The 17,464-nt window shown below is 39.5% G+C and overlaps 1 protein-coding gene across 2 annotated transcripts; it reads right to left on the bottom strand.

Annotated features, from left to right (window-relative positions):
* Window positions 1-985: 985 nt before the first annotated feature.
* LOC138439630 (GTPase IMAP family member 7-like) lies at window positions 986-12,164 on the bottom strand. 2 transcript variants are annotated; one of them, XM_069588706.1, is made up of 3 exons: window positions 12,014-12,164; window positions 9,196-9,343; window positions 986-2,525 (listed from the first exon to the last, which is right to left on the bottom strand). In XM_069588706.1, exon 3 carries the CDS (start codon window positions 2,487-2,489, stop codon window positions 1,599-1,601), a length of 891 nt encoding a protein of 296 aa, XP_069444807.1. In that variant the 5' UTR covers window positions 2,490-2,525; window positions 9,196-9,343; window positions 12,014-12,164; the 3' UTR covers window positions 986-1,598. The 2 variants fall into 2 exon arrangements, with proteins under 2 accessions (XP_069444807.1, XP_069444808.1); XM_069588707.1 differs by lacking the exon at window positions 9,196-9,343 and having other exon boundaries at window positions 12,014-12,149.
* Between the last annotated feature and the right edge of the window lie 5,300 nt (window positions 12,165-17,464).

Raw genomic sequence — 17,464 nt, 5'->3', positions numbered from 1 at the left:
TAAAGAGAATTCTGTGCCATAAATTTTGATGGCAATAAATTTGAAAATATAAATGAATAGATGATAATAAAAAAGATAAATAAACAAGCTATAGAATTTCAGGTAGCAAAGAAAGCAATGGCATTATTAATTGTATGGGAAGAAATACTTTCTTGATATTTCCCAAATTGTATCCTTTAAATATCTGATTCTTTTAAGTTTTTCTAGAAATCTAGACAAACTAATGGTAAACAAGACCATTGTGTTAAGAAACATACTAGAGATTATGCATGCATTTGCAACAATTACTTTTTTAAAACAAAGCTTTCTTTTGTTTTTGTCAAATTATTACCATCCTTCAAACTTGTCCCCGTTGAGCTATAGCCTGAGTTCTAACCCTCTTTCCACTTCTCACAACACATTTGAAACTTTTCCAGAAACATTGACTTTAGAGTTAGGGATCCTAAAAGAGAATTAGTCTTTTCATTTTATGGCTACCTCTTACAGCTTTACCATTTACCTGAATCACTTGACTGGGCATTTTTGAAAATTAAAATTCATTCTCAGGTCAAGCTATGATCTCTGGAAACAGTCAGGAGTTTTGCTTCAGACACACCACACGCTTGGCAGGACAGGACTCCTACACAGGTGTACTTTACTGGTCAGATCTGAGAGCCCCCAATGCCTGTGGCTGGACCTTTGGTTGGAGGTGACAGCTGGTCAGATAGGACTGGGCAGAGAGGGATCCAGGAGACAAATGTCCTCATCTAATTCTCTGGCTCCCATGGATCCTCTGTTGGCCTCCTCACTGGTGGTGTCTGAGAGAGAGTCAGAGAACATTGCACCCCAGGATGTGGTTCCTGGCAGGGCCAAAGGACCTAAAAGGGAAGACAGTGGATCTGCAGGGGGAAATGGAACATTCTGGCACAGGGCGATCTGAATTTATAGGCAGAAGAACTTTAAGCCAGCACCTAGAAAAGGAAAGCAGAGACAAATAAGACAACTGTTTTTGAAATGGGCCATTGAAATTATTGTTTATTTGAGGCTATTACAAATGTTATTATTTGTCTCTTTGTTCATTTGTTGGATAAAATACATACTGAAATAGATTAAAGGGTCTATAGTCAAAAGTAAGTTTCCTCCCACCCCTGATTCCCAGAATCTGAAATTCCTTTCCCCAGTGGCAAGCAGAGTGGCCAATATTTAAAGAAATATTTTGTATATACGCATAAACATACATTACGCCTTGTACTAGTTATCTACTGCTGTGTAACAAATTACCCAAAACTTAGTGGCTAAAAACAACAAATTTATCATCTCATCTCTCATGAACCAGAGAACAATGCTGCTGGGGAGGACTGGAAGCTTTGCTGATATTTACACAATATTCAAAAGGGGCCTGTGTAATGTGTTTCACAGGTAGTGCTAATGCTCAATGCAAGATGCATTTCAGCCTTGTAATTCCTTTCATTTGAGTCTTTGAACCATGTCCAATGAACCAGAGCTCAAACTAAGCAATTTTGTAGTTGGTATTTGTTGGAGGGGAGGGAGGCATGGAGAGCAATAGGGAGTGAGCTGGAGAGATGCTTTGCTAACCATAGTAAACTGTGAAAAAATAGTTACTTCTTGAACAAAGTGAATATTCTTGAAAGGAGCTTCATAATTTCACCATATACATGGCTAAATATATTGTCTTGAGCCTCCTTCTGAATGTTTCTTAGTTTTTCTTCATATTCCATATTTAGTGATTTAATTTTGTTATCTTTTTCCTGAATAATCTTCTCGCATGCTTCAGCACACTCCTTTTCCACTTTTTGGATTTCTATTATTAGTTGATCAGCATCTCTTTCCAAGACTTCCTCCAGCTTTCTCAGGTTTTCAAATGTGCCTTTGTAAATGGGGTCAGAAAAGTAAGCCCCGTGGTTGTTCTGCACCATCTTGTCTATCAGCTCCACCAGCTCCTGCACCTGAGCTTCCTTCTCAGCCTCCTCTGTGCTTCTGCAGTTACTGATGGCATAGCAACGCTCTCCACACTCCTGTAGGAGGCTTCGTAGGTTTACATCTGCATCCTTCAAAAAGTCGCTCAGGCTCTGGTCCTCAAGGCACTCTTTGTGAGTGAACAAGATGATCATATACTTCATGGCTGCTTCCCCAAACAAAGTCTTGACCAACTCCACGGTTTGCTGCTTTTCCTGTGTGTAGTGGCCCAGCCTCATGACCAAGACGATGGCATGAGGCCCGGGACAGGAGGCGAGGACACATCGGCTGATTTCCCTGCAGGTGGTGCTCAGACTCTCCCTGGTGTCAAAGAACCCTGGGGTGTCAACAATGAGAAGGTCTCTCCCCTTCCATTTCCGGGATGCTTTCTGACAAGTTTTGGTAACAGCTTGCACAGCAATCCTGGAGCCGAATACTTTTTCCCCGAGGATGGTGTTTGCAGTCGCACTTTTCCCACTTCCGGTCTTCCCGACCAGCACAATCCTCAGACTGATGTCCTGGGCAGCAGCCATGTCCACATCAGAGGCTGTGGAGTGCAGGCAAGTCAGCTATAGTACAAAGAAAAGAAAAAAAGTGTTTAGATTAAGTTGAAACCATTCCCAACCCTGATTTCTTACTCTACTGAATATATAAATCATTCCAAGTCTTCTAAGCCAGGTGACGTATTTTCACAGAGGATTCCTTCTTTGGTATCTTTTATTTATTATTCTAATTCCCACTAAATGCCTCTCTTGTGTTGCTGTGATGAAGTAGCATTTGCATGTTTAAAACTTTTTTTTTACCATAATTTTTTTTTCCATTTAACAAAATAATATATACATTTTGTTTTTGAAAAACTCCAGGTTTAAAAATTGAATTTGAGGAATCCTGGGGGCAGTAGTTAGCATCCTATCCTATGAAAGAGTGCTCATTAAAAAGCACTAACAACCCAGACTCAAACAGAAAGAAAGCATGAATGGAGGAGACACAATAGTCCCACATGGAGACTCTCAATATGGAAGGAAAACAACCACATGGTGAGACGTGTGAAAACTGTCCTGAAATTAGCACATGCCACATAGAGCTAATCTAGTCTCATTTCTCAAATTGCATGAAGGAAGATAAATTTGATGTTCTTATTGTAAAAGTACTCTAATATTTAGAAGCAATAATGGGTGCCTTATGATTTATTGTAACATAAAATGTTTGAAGTGGGTTTGATGGTCATCAGGCTACATGCTGCTGCTGCTAAGTCGCTTCAGTTGTGTCCGATTCTGTGCGACCCCATAGGCGGCAGCCCACCAGGCTCCCCTGTCCCTGGGATTCTCCAGGCAAGAGCACTGGAATGGGTTGCCATTTCCTTCTCCAATGTATGAGAGTGAAAAGTGAAAGTGAAGTCCTTTAGCTGTGTCCGACTCCTAGCGACTCCATGGACTGCAGCCTACCAGGCTCTTCTGTCCCTGGGATTTTCCAGGCAAGAGTACTGGAGTGGGGTGCCATTGCCTTCTTCATTGGGCTACATAGTTGAGACAATAATTCTGTAGTGACTGAGAAAACAGATCTGCTATTGTTGAAATTTTAAATTACATACATCTATTGTGGGTAAATAGAGCTTATCAATATTGCCCCTCACCAGATGGTCAATACTGAAATCAGATTGATTATATTCTTTATAGCAGAAGATGGAGAAGCTCTATATAGTCAGGAAAAATAAGACCTGAAGCTCCTTATTGCAAAATTCAGGCATAAACTGAAGAAAGTAGGGAAAACCACTAGACCATTCAGGTTTGACATAAATTAAATCCCTTGTGATTATACAGTGGAGGTGATGAATAGATTCAAGGGATTAGATTCGGTACCCAGAGTGCCTGAAGAACTATGGACAGATGTTTGTTAACACTGTACATGAGGTGTAACCAAAACCATCCCCAGGAAAAAGAAATGTAAGAAGGCAAAGTGGTTGTCTGAGGAGGCCTTACAAATAGATAAGAAAAGTAGAGAGCCAAAAGGCAAAGGAGAAAGGGAAATATATACCAAACTGAATGCAGAGTTCCAGAGAATAACAAGGAGAGAGAAGAAAGCCTTCTTAAGTGAACAATGCAAAGAAATAGAGGAAAACAATAGAATGGGAAAGACTAGAGATCTCTTCAAGATAACTGGGCTTCCCTGGTGCCTCAGACAATAAAGAACCTGTCTGCAATTCAGAAGACCAGGATTTGATCCCTGGGTCAGGAAGATTCCCTGGAAAAGGAAATGGCTACCCACTCTAGTATTCTTGCCTGGAGAATTCTATAAGCAGAGGAGCCTGGTGGGCTATAGTGGACTTACAGTAAGTAAGTCCAAAGAGTTGGACATGACTGAATGACTTCCACTCACAAGGGAATATTTCATGCAAAGACGGGAAAAATAAAGGGAAGAAATGGCAAGAATCTAACAGAGCAGAAGAGATTAAGAAAAAGTGACAAGAATACACAGAAGAACTATACAAAAAAGGTCTTAATGACCCAGATAATCACAGGGGGTCAGTCACCTACAGCCAGACTTCCTGGAGTGTGAACTCAAGTGGGCCTTAGGAAGAATTACTATGAACAGAACTAGTGGAGGTGATGGAATTTCAGCTGAGCTATTTAAAATTCTAAAATATGATGCTGTTAAAGTCCTGTGCTCAATATGCCAGCAATTTTTGGAAACTCAGCACTAGCCACAGGAGTGGAAAAAGTTTTCATCCCAGTCTCAAAGAAAGGCAATGCCAAAGAATGTTCAAACTACTTACAATTGTGCCCATTTCACATGCTAGCAAGATAATGCTCAAAATCCTTCAAGCTAGGCTTCAATAGTACATGAAGGAAGAACTTCCAGATGTACAAGCTGGATTTAGAAAAGGCAGAGAAACCAGGGATCAAATTGCCAACAATGCTGGATCATAGAAAAAGCAAGAGAATTCCAGAAAAACATCTACTACTGCTTCATTGACTAGAGTAAAGCCTTTGAATGTGGATCACAACAAACTGGAAAACTCTTAAAGAGATAGGAATACAAGGCCACCTTACATGTTTCTGGTTCTAACTGGTCAAGAGGCAACAATTAGAATCAGACATGGAACAATGGACTGGTTCAAAACTGGGAAAGGAGTATCTCAAGGCTGTACATTGCCACTCTATTTATTTAACTTCTGTGTAGAGTCCATCATGTGAAATGCTGGGCTGCCTGAATCACAAGCTGGAATCAAGATTGCTGAGAGAAACATCAACAACCTCAGATATGCAGATGATGCCACTTTAACGACAGAAAGTGAAGATAAACTAAAGAGCTTCTTGATGAGGGTGAAAGAGGAGAGTGGAAAAACTGGTTTAAAACTCAGTATTCTAAAAACAAAGATCATGGCATCCAAGTCCTATCACTTCATGGCAAATAGATGGGTAAAAAGTGGAAACAGTGCCAGATTTTATTTTGGTGGGCTCCAAAATCACTGTGGATATTGACTGAAGTCACAAAATTAAAAGACATTTGCTCCTTGAAAGAAAAGCTATGACACACCTAGACAGCATATTAAAAAAGCAGAGACATCACCTTGCCAACAAAAGTCTATATAGTCAAAGCTATGGTTTTTCCAGTAGTCATGTATGGATGTGAGAGCTGGACCATAAATAAGGCTGAGCACTGAAGAATTGATGCTTTCGAACTGTGGTGATGGCGAAGACTCTTGAGAGTCCCTTGGCCAACAAGGAGCTCTAACCAGTCAATTCTAAAGGAAATCAACTCTGAATATTCACTGGAAGGACTAATACTGAAGCTGAAGCTCCAATACTTTGGCCACTGATGCTGAAGCTGTTGCTCTAGTATGTTGGACGTCCTTTTGTGAAGAGCCAACTCACTGGAAAAGACCCTGATGCTGGGAAAGATTGAGGGCAAGAAGGTGGTGACAGAGGATGAGATGGTTGGTGGCATCACCAGCTCAGTGGACATGAGTTTGAACAAACTCTGGGAGATAGTGAAGGACAAGGAAGCCTGGAAGACTGCAGTTCACGAGGTCACAAAGAATTGGACACAACTTAGCAACTGAAAAACACAACAGAGATATAACACTGAAGTAGAACAGGATTCATGGAAGGAAGAATAGAGAAAGTAGTGGAAAAGCTCCTCGCAAGACAGCATCAGCTCTCACATGGTTTCACAGGAGAATTCCATGAGACCCTCAGCAATCATGGGCACTTGATTCCTGAGAATCCCAATTTTACTTAAATTATTCCAGAATATAGGAAAATAAGGTAAACCTTAAAATTCTAAGAAGTAAATGTAACTTTGAGCCACAAAGTTGACAAAGGTTTTATCAAACAGAAAGCTATAGATGAATCTCATGTATGAATATCAATACAAAAATCTTAATAAAGTATTAATGAAAACAGAATCTGACATTTAAAAAATTATTTTAAATATGTATTTATCTATTTGGCCACACCAGCACATGGATCTTCAATCTTCATTGTGACATATGTGACATATTTTTTAAATGCAGCATGTAGGATCTTTAGTTATTGCAGTTGAACTCTTAATTGTGATATGTGAGATGTATTTCCCTCACCAAAATGAATCTGGGGCCCGTACATTGGGATTGTGAACCACCAGGGACATCCTCAGAATCTGACAACATTTTAAAAAGGGTTATATCATAACTAAGTGGGATTTACTCTGGAACACTAGAATGAGGGGGGAGTCTTGATAAGAGGAAAATTACTATACTTATATAGCCTTTCATAGTAAAAACATTTCATAAAATATGAATTGACACATACTTTCTTATTTATTTCTCTACTCATCCTGAAAGCCAGCAGCTTACTTAATGAAGAAATACTTTCTCACTGAAACTATAATCATTCCACCTCACTTTCCAATGGTTTCTGTGATATCCATCAATGCAAACAGAAGAGAAAGTGATTATAGGAATGAGAATTAGAAAAAGAAACAAGGAGAGGCCAGATTGTAAATAACATCATTGAGCCTCTTAGACTATTGGTGCACAAATAGGCCAGTGTGGGGGTGGTGGTGCAGAACAACAGAAAATCTCTACAAATGCTCATTTGCATAGGGAAATTCAGTATGTAATAAAGACAACATTCCATATCAGTGGAGAGAAGATGGACATTGTAATGAGAAGAATTGAAATAGCTGAATAACCATTTGAAAAAGCATAAAGTTGGATTCATTCCTCATACCAATGCAAGAAGTATCTCAAATTCATTAAGTATTTGTTAAAAACTATATTCTATTGGAAGAAAGCAAACAAATTTTTTCAAAACATGAGAGTGAGGAAAATATTTCTAAACTGAGCCCCAAATACAGATACAATATGGAATCCAATTGATAAATTTGACTTTCAGTTTCTGGTTACATGTCAGAAGCTTGGAAGTCACTACTCCATCCTAAGAATAAGTGAAAGTTGAATGGACTGAAAAATCAACTTTTCTCGAATACTTCAGAGGTTGCTTTGAGGAGACTGGGCAAGGTGCTGCCCCCAAGACTGGAGAACAGACAGGGAAATACAGGGAGTCATGGCTCAGGAGAGCAGAGACTCAGCGTGGGCACCAGTGCTGGGGCAGCAAAACTGCGATTGACCAGTTGCTCGATGGTCAACGTGGACTTAAAATTCCAGGAGGATCCTGTCGTAGAGCGACCCCACACTTTTGTGAGTTTTACTTCTGGGAGCCCCACCAAGTTCTGATAGTAAATATCCAAAAAATCCCCTGGTGCTTCCTGCAGGGGAGGGGAAAATAAATCATTTCGAAACAGGGCAAAGCACCTTGTTCTTTTCAACAAAGCCTGCCCTCAGAGGAAAGCAGTTAACCAGAGCCTGACCTGCTGGGGTTTTATCAGAGCCTAACTCACTTAGAGAAAGAAAAATATACTACTACAGTCAGTTCTAAGCCGTTCACATAGGAAAAGGGAAATAGTCACCTCCAGTCCACTCGAACGCTCGAACCTGGGATGGGGGAGAAAAACGCTTGTGAGGCTCACAGTCCAGAGGCAGAGGCTCACTAGAACAGAGATGTGCTCGCGGGATGATAGACTATGTCCCCTCCCTCACCCTAGCACCACAGTACTAAAGTCTTCTTTGCAGCAGCAGTTCTGTTTACCCAGGACATCATGTCCAGCTGATGAGAAAAATTACCAGACATACTAAAGAGCAAAAAACATAATTTGCAAAGACAGAGCAAGCATCAGAACTAGACATGGCAGGAGTCGACCGAACAGAAATGTACAACCTAAAAGTTGAGAATGATGTTGTATTTGAGAAGTACTGAAGACTATAGCTTGGGAGACACCCTCTCAGATGGCTCTGAAGAACTGTTCCAAAGAGGTAGTGGAGGAGACAGGATATATAGGAATCTTTGTTGAAAACAAAACAAAAAAAAACAAAATGTATGGTCAAACATCAAAAGATTACTTCTAATCACAAAAAACCAGACACTCAAATTAATGATTATAGTGCTTTTCTACATATGGGAAGATGCAAGAGTCTGGGCTCATTGAAACCATTCCTTTGATATGCATCTTAGCTATTTAGGGCCAGTATCCTGTTTTTCTACAATCTAAATTCCCCTCAGGGCACACTGTCTGGGGCTTAAATGCTGATAACTTGATAGTGGGCAACATTCATTACTTATTGAAATGGCAGGCAAGGTTTATTTGTCCACCTAGGGATCTTGGAATGATTAGACCAGGAATTCAAAACAACTAAGATGAATATTCTAGGGCTCTAATGTAAGAACAGATGGGCCATGTAAGCAGAGATATGAAATCCTAAGAACCCAAAAATAAATGTTTGCAATAAAAAATAGTGTAACAGAAAAGAAGAATGCCTTGGATGAGCTAATCAGACCAGCCCAGATTATAGTCTTTAGGATCAGTTTCTGCTCAAATAAACCAGGATCTCTTGGAGAAATGACTGATTTAAAATCTGAGGCAGGAAATGCATAAAATGACCTTGGATCATTTTATTGGACTTTTTTTTTTTTTTTGCATCCTGATGCAAACAAACTAAACTATAAATAAATTATGAGATAATCCATGAAATCTAATGAAAGGCTATTTTATAAAATTAAAAATTTATGCTACCTTTGATATTGTGATTATATTTTTTAGAAAATAATCTTTCTATTTCTATGCATCCTAAAACATTTGCAGCCACCTTCTAGTGAAGTGTGGGAATCTAGATGAGAAGTCAGTAGGCAAGGTTCTCACCTCTTGTCAACCTCTTTGAGCCTTGCAGAGTCACCAGTTCTCTGGAATTTGGTTCTCTTTTCAGTGAATAAAGAGAATTAGAGTAGGTTTAATGGAATGCTGTCCAAATGGCTTTCCAGTTCTGAAGGTCTGCCTTGGAGTCACTAACCTGTATTGAAGGAAAACAACAGGTTTCCAGGTAACATTATCACAACATACACTGGCTAAAAAGTACACTATGAAGACAAGCTCAGCCCCACTGAACAAAAGAGTAAGTGTATAATATATTACCTATGTTCCAGCCTCTGGCATCCAGCATTCCACTCCCTGATTCTGTGACTTCGACTACTTTGTATATAAATGGAATCACACAGTATCCATCTTTCTGTGACTGGCTCATTTCAGTTAGCATACTGTTCTCACATTTCATCTGTATGGTCTCATATGGCACGATTTCCCTTTTTTAAGGTTGAATAATATTCCACGGTATGCATTTTTTAAATCTACTCATCTGTTGATGGATATTCAGGCTGTTTCCACCTCTTGAATACTGGAAATAGTGCTCTAATAAATGTGGAAATGCTAGTGTTTCTTCAAGATTCTGATTTCAATTTTTTGAATCAATGCCCAGAAGTGAAATTGTAGGATCATTTAGTACCTCTATTTTTCATTTTTTGAGACACCTCCAGACTTTTATGGTTAGAGCTCATCTTAAGTGTTCTTACCATAATAAAATAAAGTTAAAAAAATTAAAACTATGAGTAATGTGGTAGTTATAGCAATGAATATAGGACCATAGGACTGAGAGGGGGAACAGATCACAATACTATATAATTAGAAAACAGAAAGTTATCAAAAAACAAACAAACAAACAAACAACCCAATGCATCAGCTGGGCAAACACCACTCAAAAAATGAGAAAGGAAGAACTTAAACAAAAATGTTTGCACACTATTTCTCTACACATAAATGAATATGATACATAAAAATGGAATCAAACCGCAGGAGAACATAACCTAATGTAAAGAATATTCCCTCATGTGCTTTAGACTATGAAACACTATAATTAGAATACAAACCCAAAAACAAAATTCCTAAGAGGAGTTGTTAGAATGAAGAATGAGAAGAAAATGCAGACTCAAAGAAACAAAGTGAAGATAAAAAGTGTAATCCTTTTAGGACCCATAAATGAATTAGAAGCAAAGAGGTCAGAAAAGTTATAACTCAGAAGTAAATGTCTTATTAAGAGGAAAGCTTTAGTAAGAAACACAACAAGTGAAAATCTGAAAGAACAGAAGATTCAACAGTTAGAGAACAACTAACATGTGAGTAGGAGCAACAACAAATCCTACTTAGAAAGGATTGATGTTGCTGAAGTCAACAAATCAATAAATAAAACCGAGGAAGCATAATCCAGTAGTTTCTCTGAAATGGGAAAAATAACCCCCTCAAAAATCTAACTCTTTAGGAAAAAGAAGACTACATTTCATTCCCTGGAAAGTTGATGTAAGATATTTAACAGTGAATTCTCATTTGATATGGCATACCACATTCCAAGCACAAAGAAGGAATTCTTAAGGTACTCAAGGAAAAAAGTAAATAATAGGAGGGTTGGGTTGGCGTCACAATTTTCTACAAGCAACCCAGAAACAGTAGAAACAGTGGTTTCATAACAGAATGTTACGATTCCTAGAAAATGTGAAGATAATACATAATAATAATACATAGCAAATACTAAGAGGTTGGAGAAAGGAGGTTAAAAAATGTCTGCAGTTTTTTCACTGTCTAATGTCTAAAAGGAAACCACTAGGTATTTTGCATAAGTTTTTAGTCCTGAAAGATCTTTCTGGAATAAATAAATCATCAGCTTATCAAGGACCAAGGTCAGGCTCTGAATAGGAATGCATGCATGTTACAAACTAAGGATGACCTCTAGCTTGTCCTGTTGCTTTTGAGTTGCATTTGCTCCCAGAATACACATGTGAAATCGGGCATATTTTCAAGAGAAAGAAAATGACATCACAGTATGAATTCATTTATTAGGATTGCATTTGTTACTCTTCTACAGGGGTTGGCAAACTTGAAAAGGACCAGCAGTAAATACAATATTTTAGACTTTGTAGTCACAGCCAGTCAACTCTGGTTGGAACACAAAAGTGGCCCCAGATCACAGTAAACTAGTAAATGGATTAGGTAGCTCTGTTACACTGTAACTTTATTCACAAAGAGGTGGCAGGCTGTATACGGCCTATGGAAGGTAGCTTGTGTACTCTTGCTCCAGAGTCAGAAATTTGTGTATATCATGCAGAGGAAAAAAAAAAACTTTAAGTGGTAAATGTTCTAAAAACACTAACCCTTTGTGTGCATTTTGTGATAAATGTTCATCACTAAAATATGGGTGCATTTTTGAAAACTCAGTGAAATAGAGAGCAGTCTGCAAAGAGAATAAATAAAAATTATATATAGTTCTACTCCCAAATTAGAGGCTATTTCATATGAACATCTTTCCTTCTTTTTGTTATGTCTTGTTTTCCAAACGTAACGCATTAATGATTTTATATCATGATACTTATACCTAACATTATATCATAAAGACTTTTGAGAACAAGTAAAACTTTTGTAAGCAAACAAAACAAAACAAAACAAAAAAACCAAACACCTGTCTGGTTAAATATGAGATGTGTGGACATCACGTGAATAAATCCCTCAGCTTCCCCTCCTATAACCTTTCCACTCCCATGTGGGCCCCCATCTATTCCTCTTCCCTCTGCCCCCTCCTGTAGCCCCCCTCCCATAGCCCTCTCACAAGCTCCTTTGCCCTCGTCTTGGCCAGTCTCACCTTCTCTTGCAGAACTGGTGAGATCTCAGCTCCTCTCCAGGAAAGCTACCAGAACTGGTATTTGCTTTCATTTGAAGAAAAGTGTGTTCATTCCCTCTGCAGTCTCTGACCGCAGGAAGCTGAGGTTGGGTGGGGTGATGAAGAGGTAGTCAAATAGAAAAAGAAAGCATTTCCCAGTAATGTGATTGGTGCTTTGGTGTTGCCTCGCAGGGACCTTTACTTCCATGTACCTACTGAACTACCAAGATTCCAAAATCTGAATCATTGCTTTGGATTATAGTGTTGGCTTCAGAAAACCCATTGAAGTGGCCCTGATTTTCAAAAGGACAACTAAACTTGCTTCATAATGTTTTGTTTCAGGTGTACAAGAAATTGATATATATAGGGCTTCCCTGGTGGCTCAGACAATAAAGAGTCTGCCTGCATATACAGGAGACCCAGGTTTGATCTGTGGATTGGGAAGATCTCCTGGAGCAAGGCATGGCAACCCACTCCAGTATTTTTGTCTGGAAAATCCCATGAACAGCGGAGCCTAGTGGGCTACAGTTCATGGGGTTGCAAAAAGTCAGACATGACTGAGTGACTAATGCTTTAACTTTATATATATATGGTTATATATAGGTTAAGATTATATATAATAACCATTATAGGTTAAGCTATTGTATATAGCTCCCTGTGCAATACAGTAGGTCCTTGTTTATCTGTTTTATATACAGTAGTTTGTATCTGCTAATCTCAAACCCCTAATTTATCCCTCCCCACCATCCCCTCTGGTAACTCTGTTTTCTATGTCTGTGAGTCTATTTCTGTTTTGCAAATAAGTTCATTTGTATTTTAGAGTCCACATGTAAGTGATATTATGAAATATTTTTCTTTCTCTGACTTCACTTACTATGATAACCTCTAGCTCCATCCACGTTCCTGCAAATGACATTATGTTATTCTTTTTTATGGCCAGCAGTCCATTATATGTGTGTGTGTGTGTGTGTGTGTGTGTATGTATATAATGAACATTTAGGTTACTTACATGTCTTTGTTATTGTAACTAGTGCTGCAATAAACACTGGATGCATGAATGTTTTCAAATTTGGGTTTTTGTCTTTTTCAGATATATGTCCAGGAGTGGGATTACAGGATTATATGGCAATCCCTTTTCTAGTTTTTTTAAAGAACCTCCATAGTGTTTTCCATCGTGGCTGTACCAATTTACATTCCCACCAACAGTGTAGAAGGGGTCCCTTTGTTCCACACCCTCTCTGGTATTTGCATTTTTGGAGATGGTGAAATGGCCTAAATTTGGCTCAGTATAGTATCTGCTATGATCTGCCACTGAGATCCACCTCCACCACAGTTTTAGAACTGAAGCCCCCAGTCTCCCTGCTGACAGGAGTGTTCAGTTCAGTCACTCTTTGCCTTTTCATACTGTTCATGGGATTCTCAAGTCAGGAATACTGAAGTGGTTTGCCATTCCGTTCTCCAGTGGACCATGCTTTTTCAGAACTCTCCAACATGACCAGGCCTTCTTGGGTGGCCCTGCATGGCGAGGCTCATAGTTTCATTGAGTTAGACAAGGCTGTGATTCATGTGATGAGTTTGGTTAGTTTTCTGTGATTGTGCTTTTCATTCTGTCTCCCCTCTGATGGATGAGGATAGGAGGCTTGTGGAAGCTCCCTGATGGGAGAGACTGACTGTGGGGCAATCTGGGTCTTTTTCTCATGGGCCGGGGTGATGCCATCCCATAGGCATCCCCTCAAGGCATCCCCTCAGGATTATTCTCAGCTGAAGAGATTCCTTTCTTCTGAGATGGTCCTCCCCACCACTCCCAGGGCACTCACATTTCAGGACTGGTCTCTGCAGAGGCACAAGGACACCAGTTTGGGACGAATCTGCCCTGCCCCCTCGCCTCCCCCCCCCCCCACCCCGCCCCCAGCTCCAGTGCCAGGTGATGCAGCTGCGGCCTTGCTGTGACTCATCACAGCCCAGTGTCTCCTTCCGCCCTGTCCTACATCCTTCAGGGTCTCACAGGTTTCCATTCCAAGAGCTCTCCTAAAGAAAGTTCATGCCTGCAGCATTTTAATCTCAGAATCTGCTCCTGGTGAACTCAGGCAGTGACACGTGTCCAAGCACACGGTGTGATCTTCCTCCCCTAGTTGAGCGGGAAGTGGGGAAGAATTGGGGAGGCAGGGCCCAACTTAGCATCCTGCGGACCCTGTTGTGGACTCTGTGGTGGGACGTAGGGCTCGGGGCATTTTCTGGTGACTGCATCCTTTGAGGTTATTTTAGTCCTTCTGGAAGATGGCTATCCTTACAAGTGTACTTTCATACTTCAGAACCAACGCCCCTATCTAGTATACAAAACCAAAGTTACAGAGGCCTTAAAAGAAATCAGCATTGAATTAAATGCATTAGTATACCTAGGAAGGTATATGGGGAGTTTCATGTTTTTTTTTTTTTTTCAGGCATGTTGCATTTTTTGGTCCATGCACTTTGTGTGTGTGTGTGTTCATTAGTCACTTTCTTTTTTGTTTGTTTGTTTTCAGTTTTGATTGTGTGTGTGTGTGTGTGTGTGTGTGCATGTGTGTGTGAGAAGTATGGTGTTCATAGAGGAAAGGGCTCATATAAGTTTACAGGTCACTGAATTTTCAGTTGTCATAAATGGAACATACCCAAGTAACAAGCACACAGTTCAAGACACGGAATGTTGCTGGCAAATTAAAGGCCCCAGTTATACATTCTAGGGGTGACCTCTCACTGAACTTGTGATAGCATAGATTAGCTTTAGCTGTTCTTGTACCTTTTACAAATGAAATCTTTCAGTAGGTATTCTGTTGTATCTGCCTTTTCTTTTTTCTTACCATTATGTTTTGAGATGCATCCACGTTGTTATATGTAGCAAAAAATCATGCAGTTTCATTGCTATGTACTATTCCATTGTATGAATAAAACCCACTATAATTTATAATGTGTGTGTTCTCAGTCGTATCCAACTCTTTGCGACCCTGTGGACTGTAGCCTGCCAGGCTCCTCTGTCCATTGGATTCTCCAGGCAAGAACACTGGAGTGGGTTGCCATTTCCCTCTCCAGGGGATCTTCCCAACCCAGGTATTGAGCCTGAGTTTCTTGTGTCTCCTCCACTGGCAGGGGGATTCTTTACCGCTGAGCCCCTGGGGAAGCCCCATAATTTATAATATAAAAATATAATTTAGATAACCCCATTAATTAGGATCAGCTACTTTATTCTCCTGGCTTTGTGGTTGTTCAATCACCCAGTCGTGTGCAACACTTTACAATCCCATGGACTGCAGCACACTAGGCCTCCCTGTCCCTCATCATCTCCAGAGTTTGCCCAAATTCATGTCCATTGAATCAGTGATGCCATCCAGCCATCTCATCCTCTGACACTCTCTTCTCCTCCTGCCCTCAATCTTTCCCAGTATCAGAGAATTTTTCAATGAGTCTGATGTTTGCATCAGATGACCAAAATTCTGGAGCTTCAACTTCAGCATCAGTCGTTTCAACAAGTATTCAGGGTTGATTGACTTGTTTGATCTCCTTGCTGTCTAAGGGACTTTCAGGAGTCTTCTCCAGCACCACAGTTCAAAGGCATCAATGCTTTGGCACTCTGCCTTCTTTACGGTCCAGCTTTCATAACTGTATGTGACCGCTGGGAAGAGCATAGCCCTGACTATATGGACTTTTGTTGGCAGAGTAATGTCTCTGCTTTTCAATACACTCTCTGGGTTTGTCATAGCTTTCCTGTCAAGAAGCAATGGTCTTCTGATTTCATGGCTGCAGTCACCATCAGCAGTGATTTTAGAGCTCAAGAAGAGGAAATCTGTCATTACTTCCACCTTTTCCCCTTTTATTTGCCATGAAGTAATGCAGCTGGATGCCATGATATTAGTTAAAAAATTAAAAAAAATTTTTTTAGCTTTAAGCCAGCTTTATTGGAGGTATAAACAACAAATTATAATTATATATGTTTAAGGTACATACAACCTGATGATTTGATACATAGTTTGTGAAATAGTCACCACAATCAAGCCAGTTAACATATCTATCACCTCACATAGTTACCATTTTTCTTTCTTTCTGTTTTTTGTGGTGAGAGGATTGATACTATGTCCAGTGGTTTGCTATTCTGGATATCTTGCTATAAATATTGTGTATATTACCTTTTGTTGGCAAGCACACATTTCTGTTGCTTTGCACCTTGGGGTAGAATGGGGAAGGTTGACTATGTGTAATATTCAGGTTTCTGAGATACTACAGAGCATTTCCCAAAGTGGTTCTACTAATACACATTTTCACTAAGCGTGGGAAAGTTCTGTTTGCTTCACATCCTTGAAAGTTTCTCAGAGTTTTCTTCATTAGATTTTTATGCAATTTAAAAGTTTATTCTCATACTTTTTATTTTTTTTATTTTTATTGTTGTCATTGCTTTAAAAATCACGTCAGATCTAATTAACAGTTGTTTGCATGGTAGGCAATTTTTATGGTTTTTATTCACTTTTGCATCCATCAGTTTACTAAATTCTCCTATTGTTCATAATAGTTTATCAGCTTCCTTTGTTAATTTTCCCCAGACTTATAAACAAATTGTTTACAAATAATGATAATTTCACATCCACCTTTACATTTTATACATGCAGTTTCTTTGTCTAGAAGAAATATTGTTGACAGTATATATTTCCTCTAGAAAAAAATTAAAATAGTGTTAATATTGAACATTTGAATCCTCCATACATCCTTAAACCTCCAAAATATTTATTGAAAACTTTTTATTAATAGAGTACACTCCCTGAGAAATATTTTGGTTTCAGCTCTTTAAAGCAGTTCCAGAGAATACAGATGGGAATGTGGCATTCAAGTAACTGAAAAAGTTCTTCAAGGTCCAAGCATCAAATAAAAGAAACATCCTCTGAGAAAACGAAGAGGAAAAGTTCAGAAGTGACTAATACTTGGTCAGTATCACCTAAAGGGGGAGAAGAGCAGGAAAAGCCAAAAAAAAAAAAAGAAAAATTGTGATACCCACAGCCTAGGAACACAGACCCATTGAGAGAGTAAGACTCAATCCCCAAGTAATGCTTCCCTCCTCACTCCTCCCCACATCACAGGACACAGGATGAAAACAGTGAATAAAGACGAGTGAACAGCAAGATACAAGTTCTATTTAAGACTGGGTTTTAGGGAAACCCACAGACAACTGGGGAGATAAACAAGGGCACCAGAGGAGAATGACGCTCCAGCAAACGTTAAACACAGCCCAGCTCCCAGCCAGGTCAACATAAGATCTCACATCACAGGCCTATTCACCTTAATTCCTCGTATCTGATATTATCATGTCCGACTTTCAGCAACATTACAGGATGTGCTAAAGGCAGGAGAAAACACAGAAAGCAAACCTTAGACCCAGACTCTGATGTGACACAGATCTTGGAATGTTCAGGC

The sequence above is a fragment of the Ovis canadensis genome, chromosome 4, assembly GCF_042477335.2.
Source record: "Ovis canadensis isolate MfBH-ARS-UI-01 breed Bighorn chromosome 4, ARS-UI_OviCan_v2, whole genome shotgun sequence".
Classification (NCBI taxonomy): domain Eukaryota; kingdom Metazoa; phylum Chordata; class Mammalia; order Artiodactyla; family Bovidae; genus Ovis; species Ovis canadensis.
The sequence above is the reverse complement of the archived record's forward strand: the minus strand, read 5'-3'. Positions and strand labels throughout refer to the sequence as shown.

Excerpts from the sequence above, each read along its gene's own strand:
- LOC138439630 (XM_069588706.1), bottom strand. The coding sequence starts at position 2,489 with ATGGCTGCTGCCCAGGACATCAGTCTGAGGATTGTGCTGGTCGGGAAG.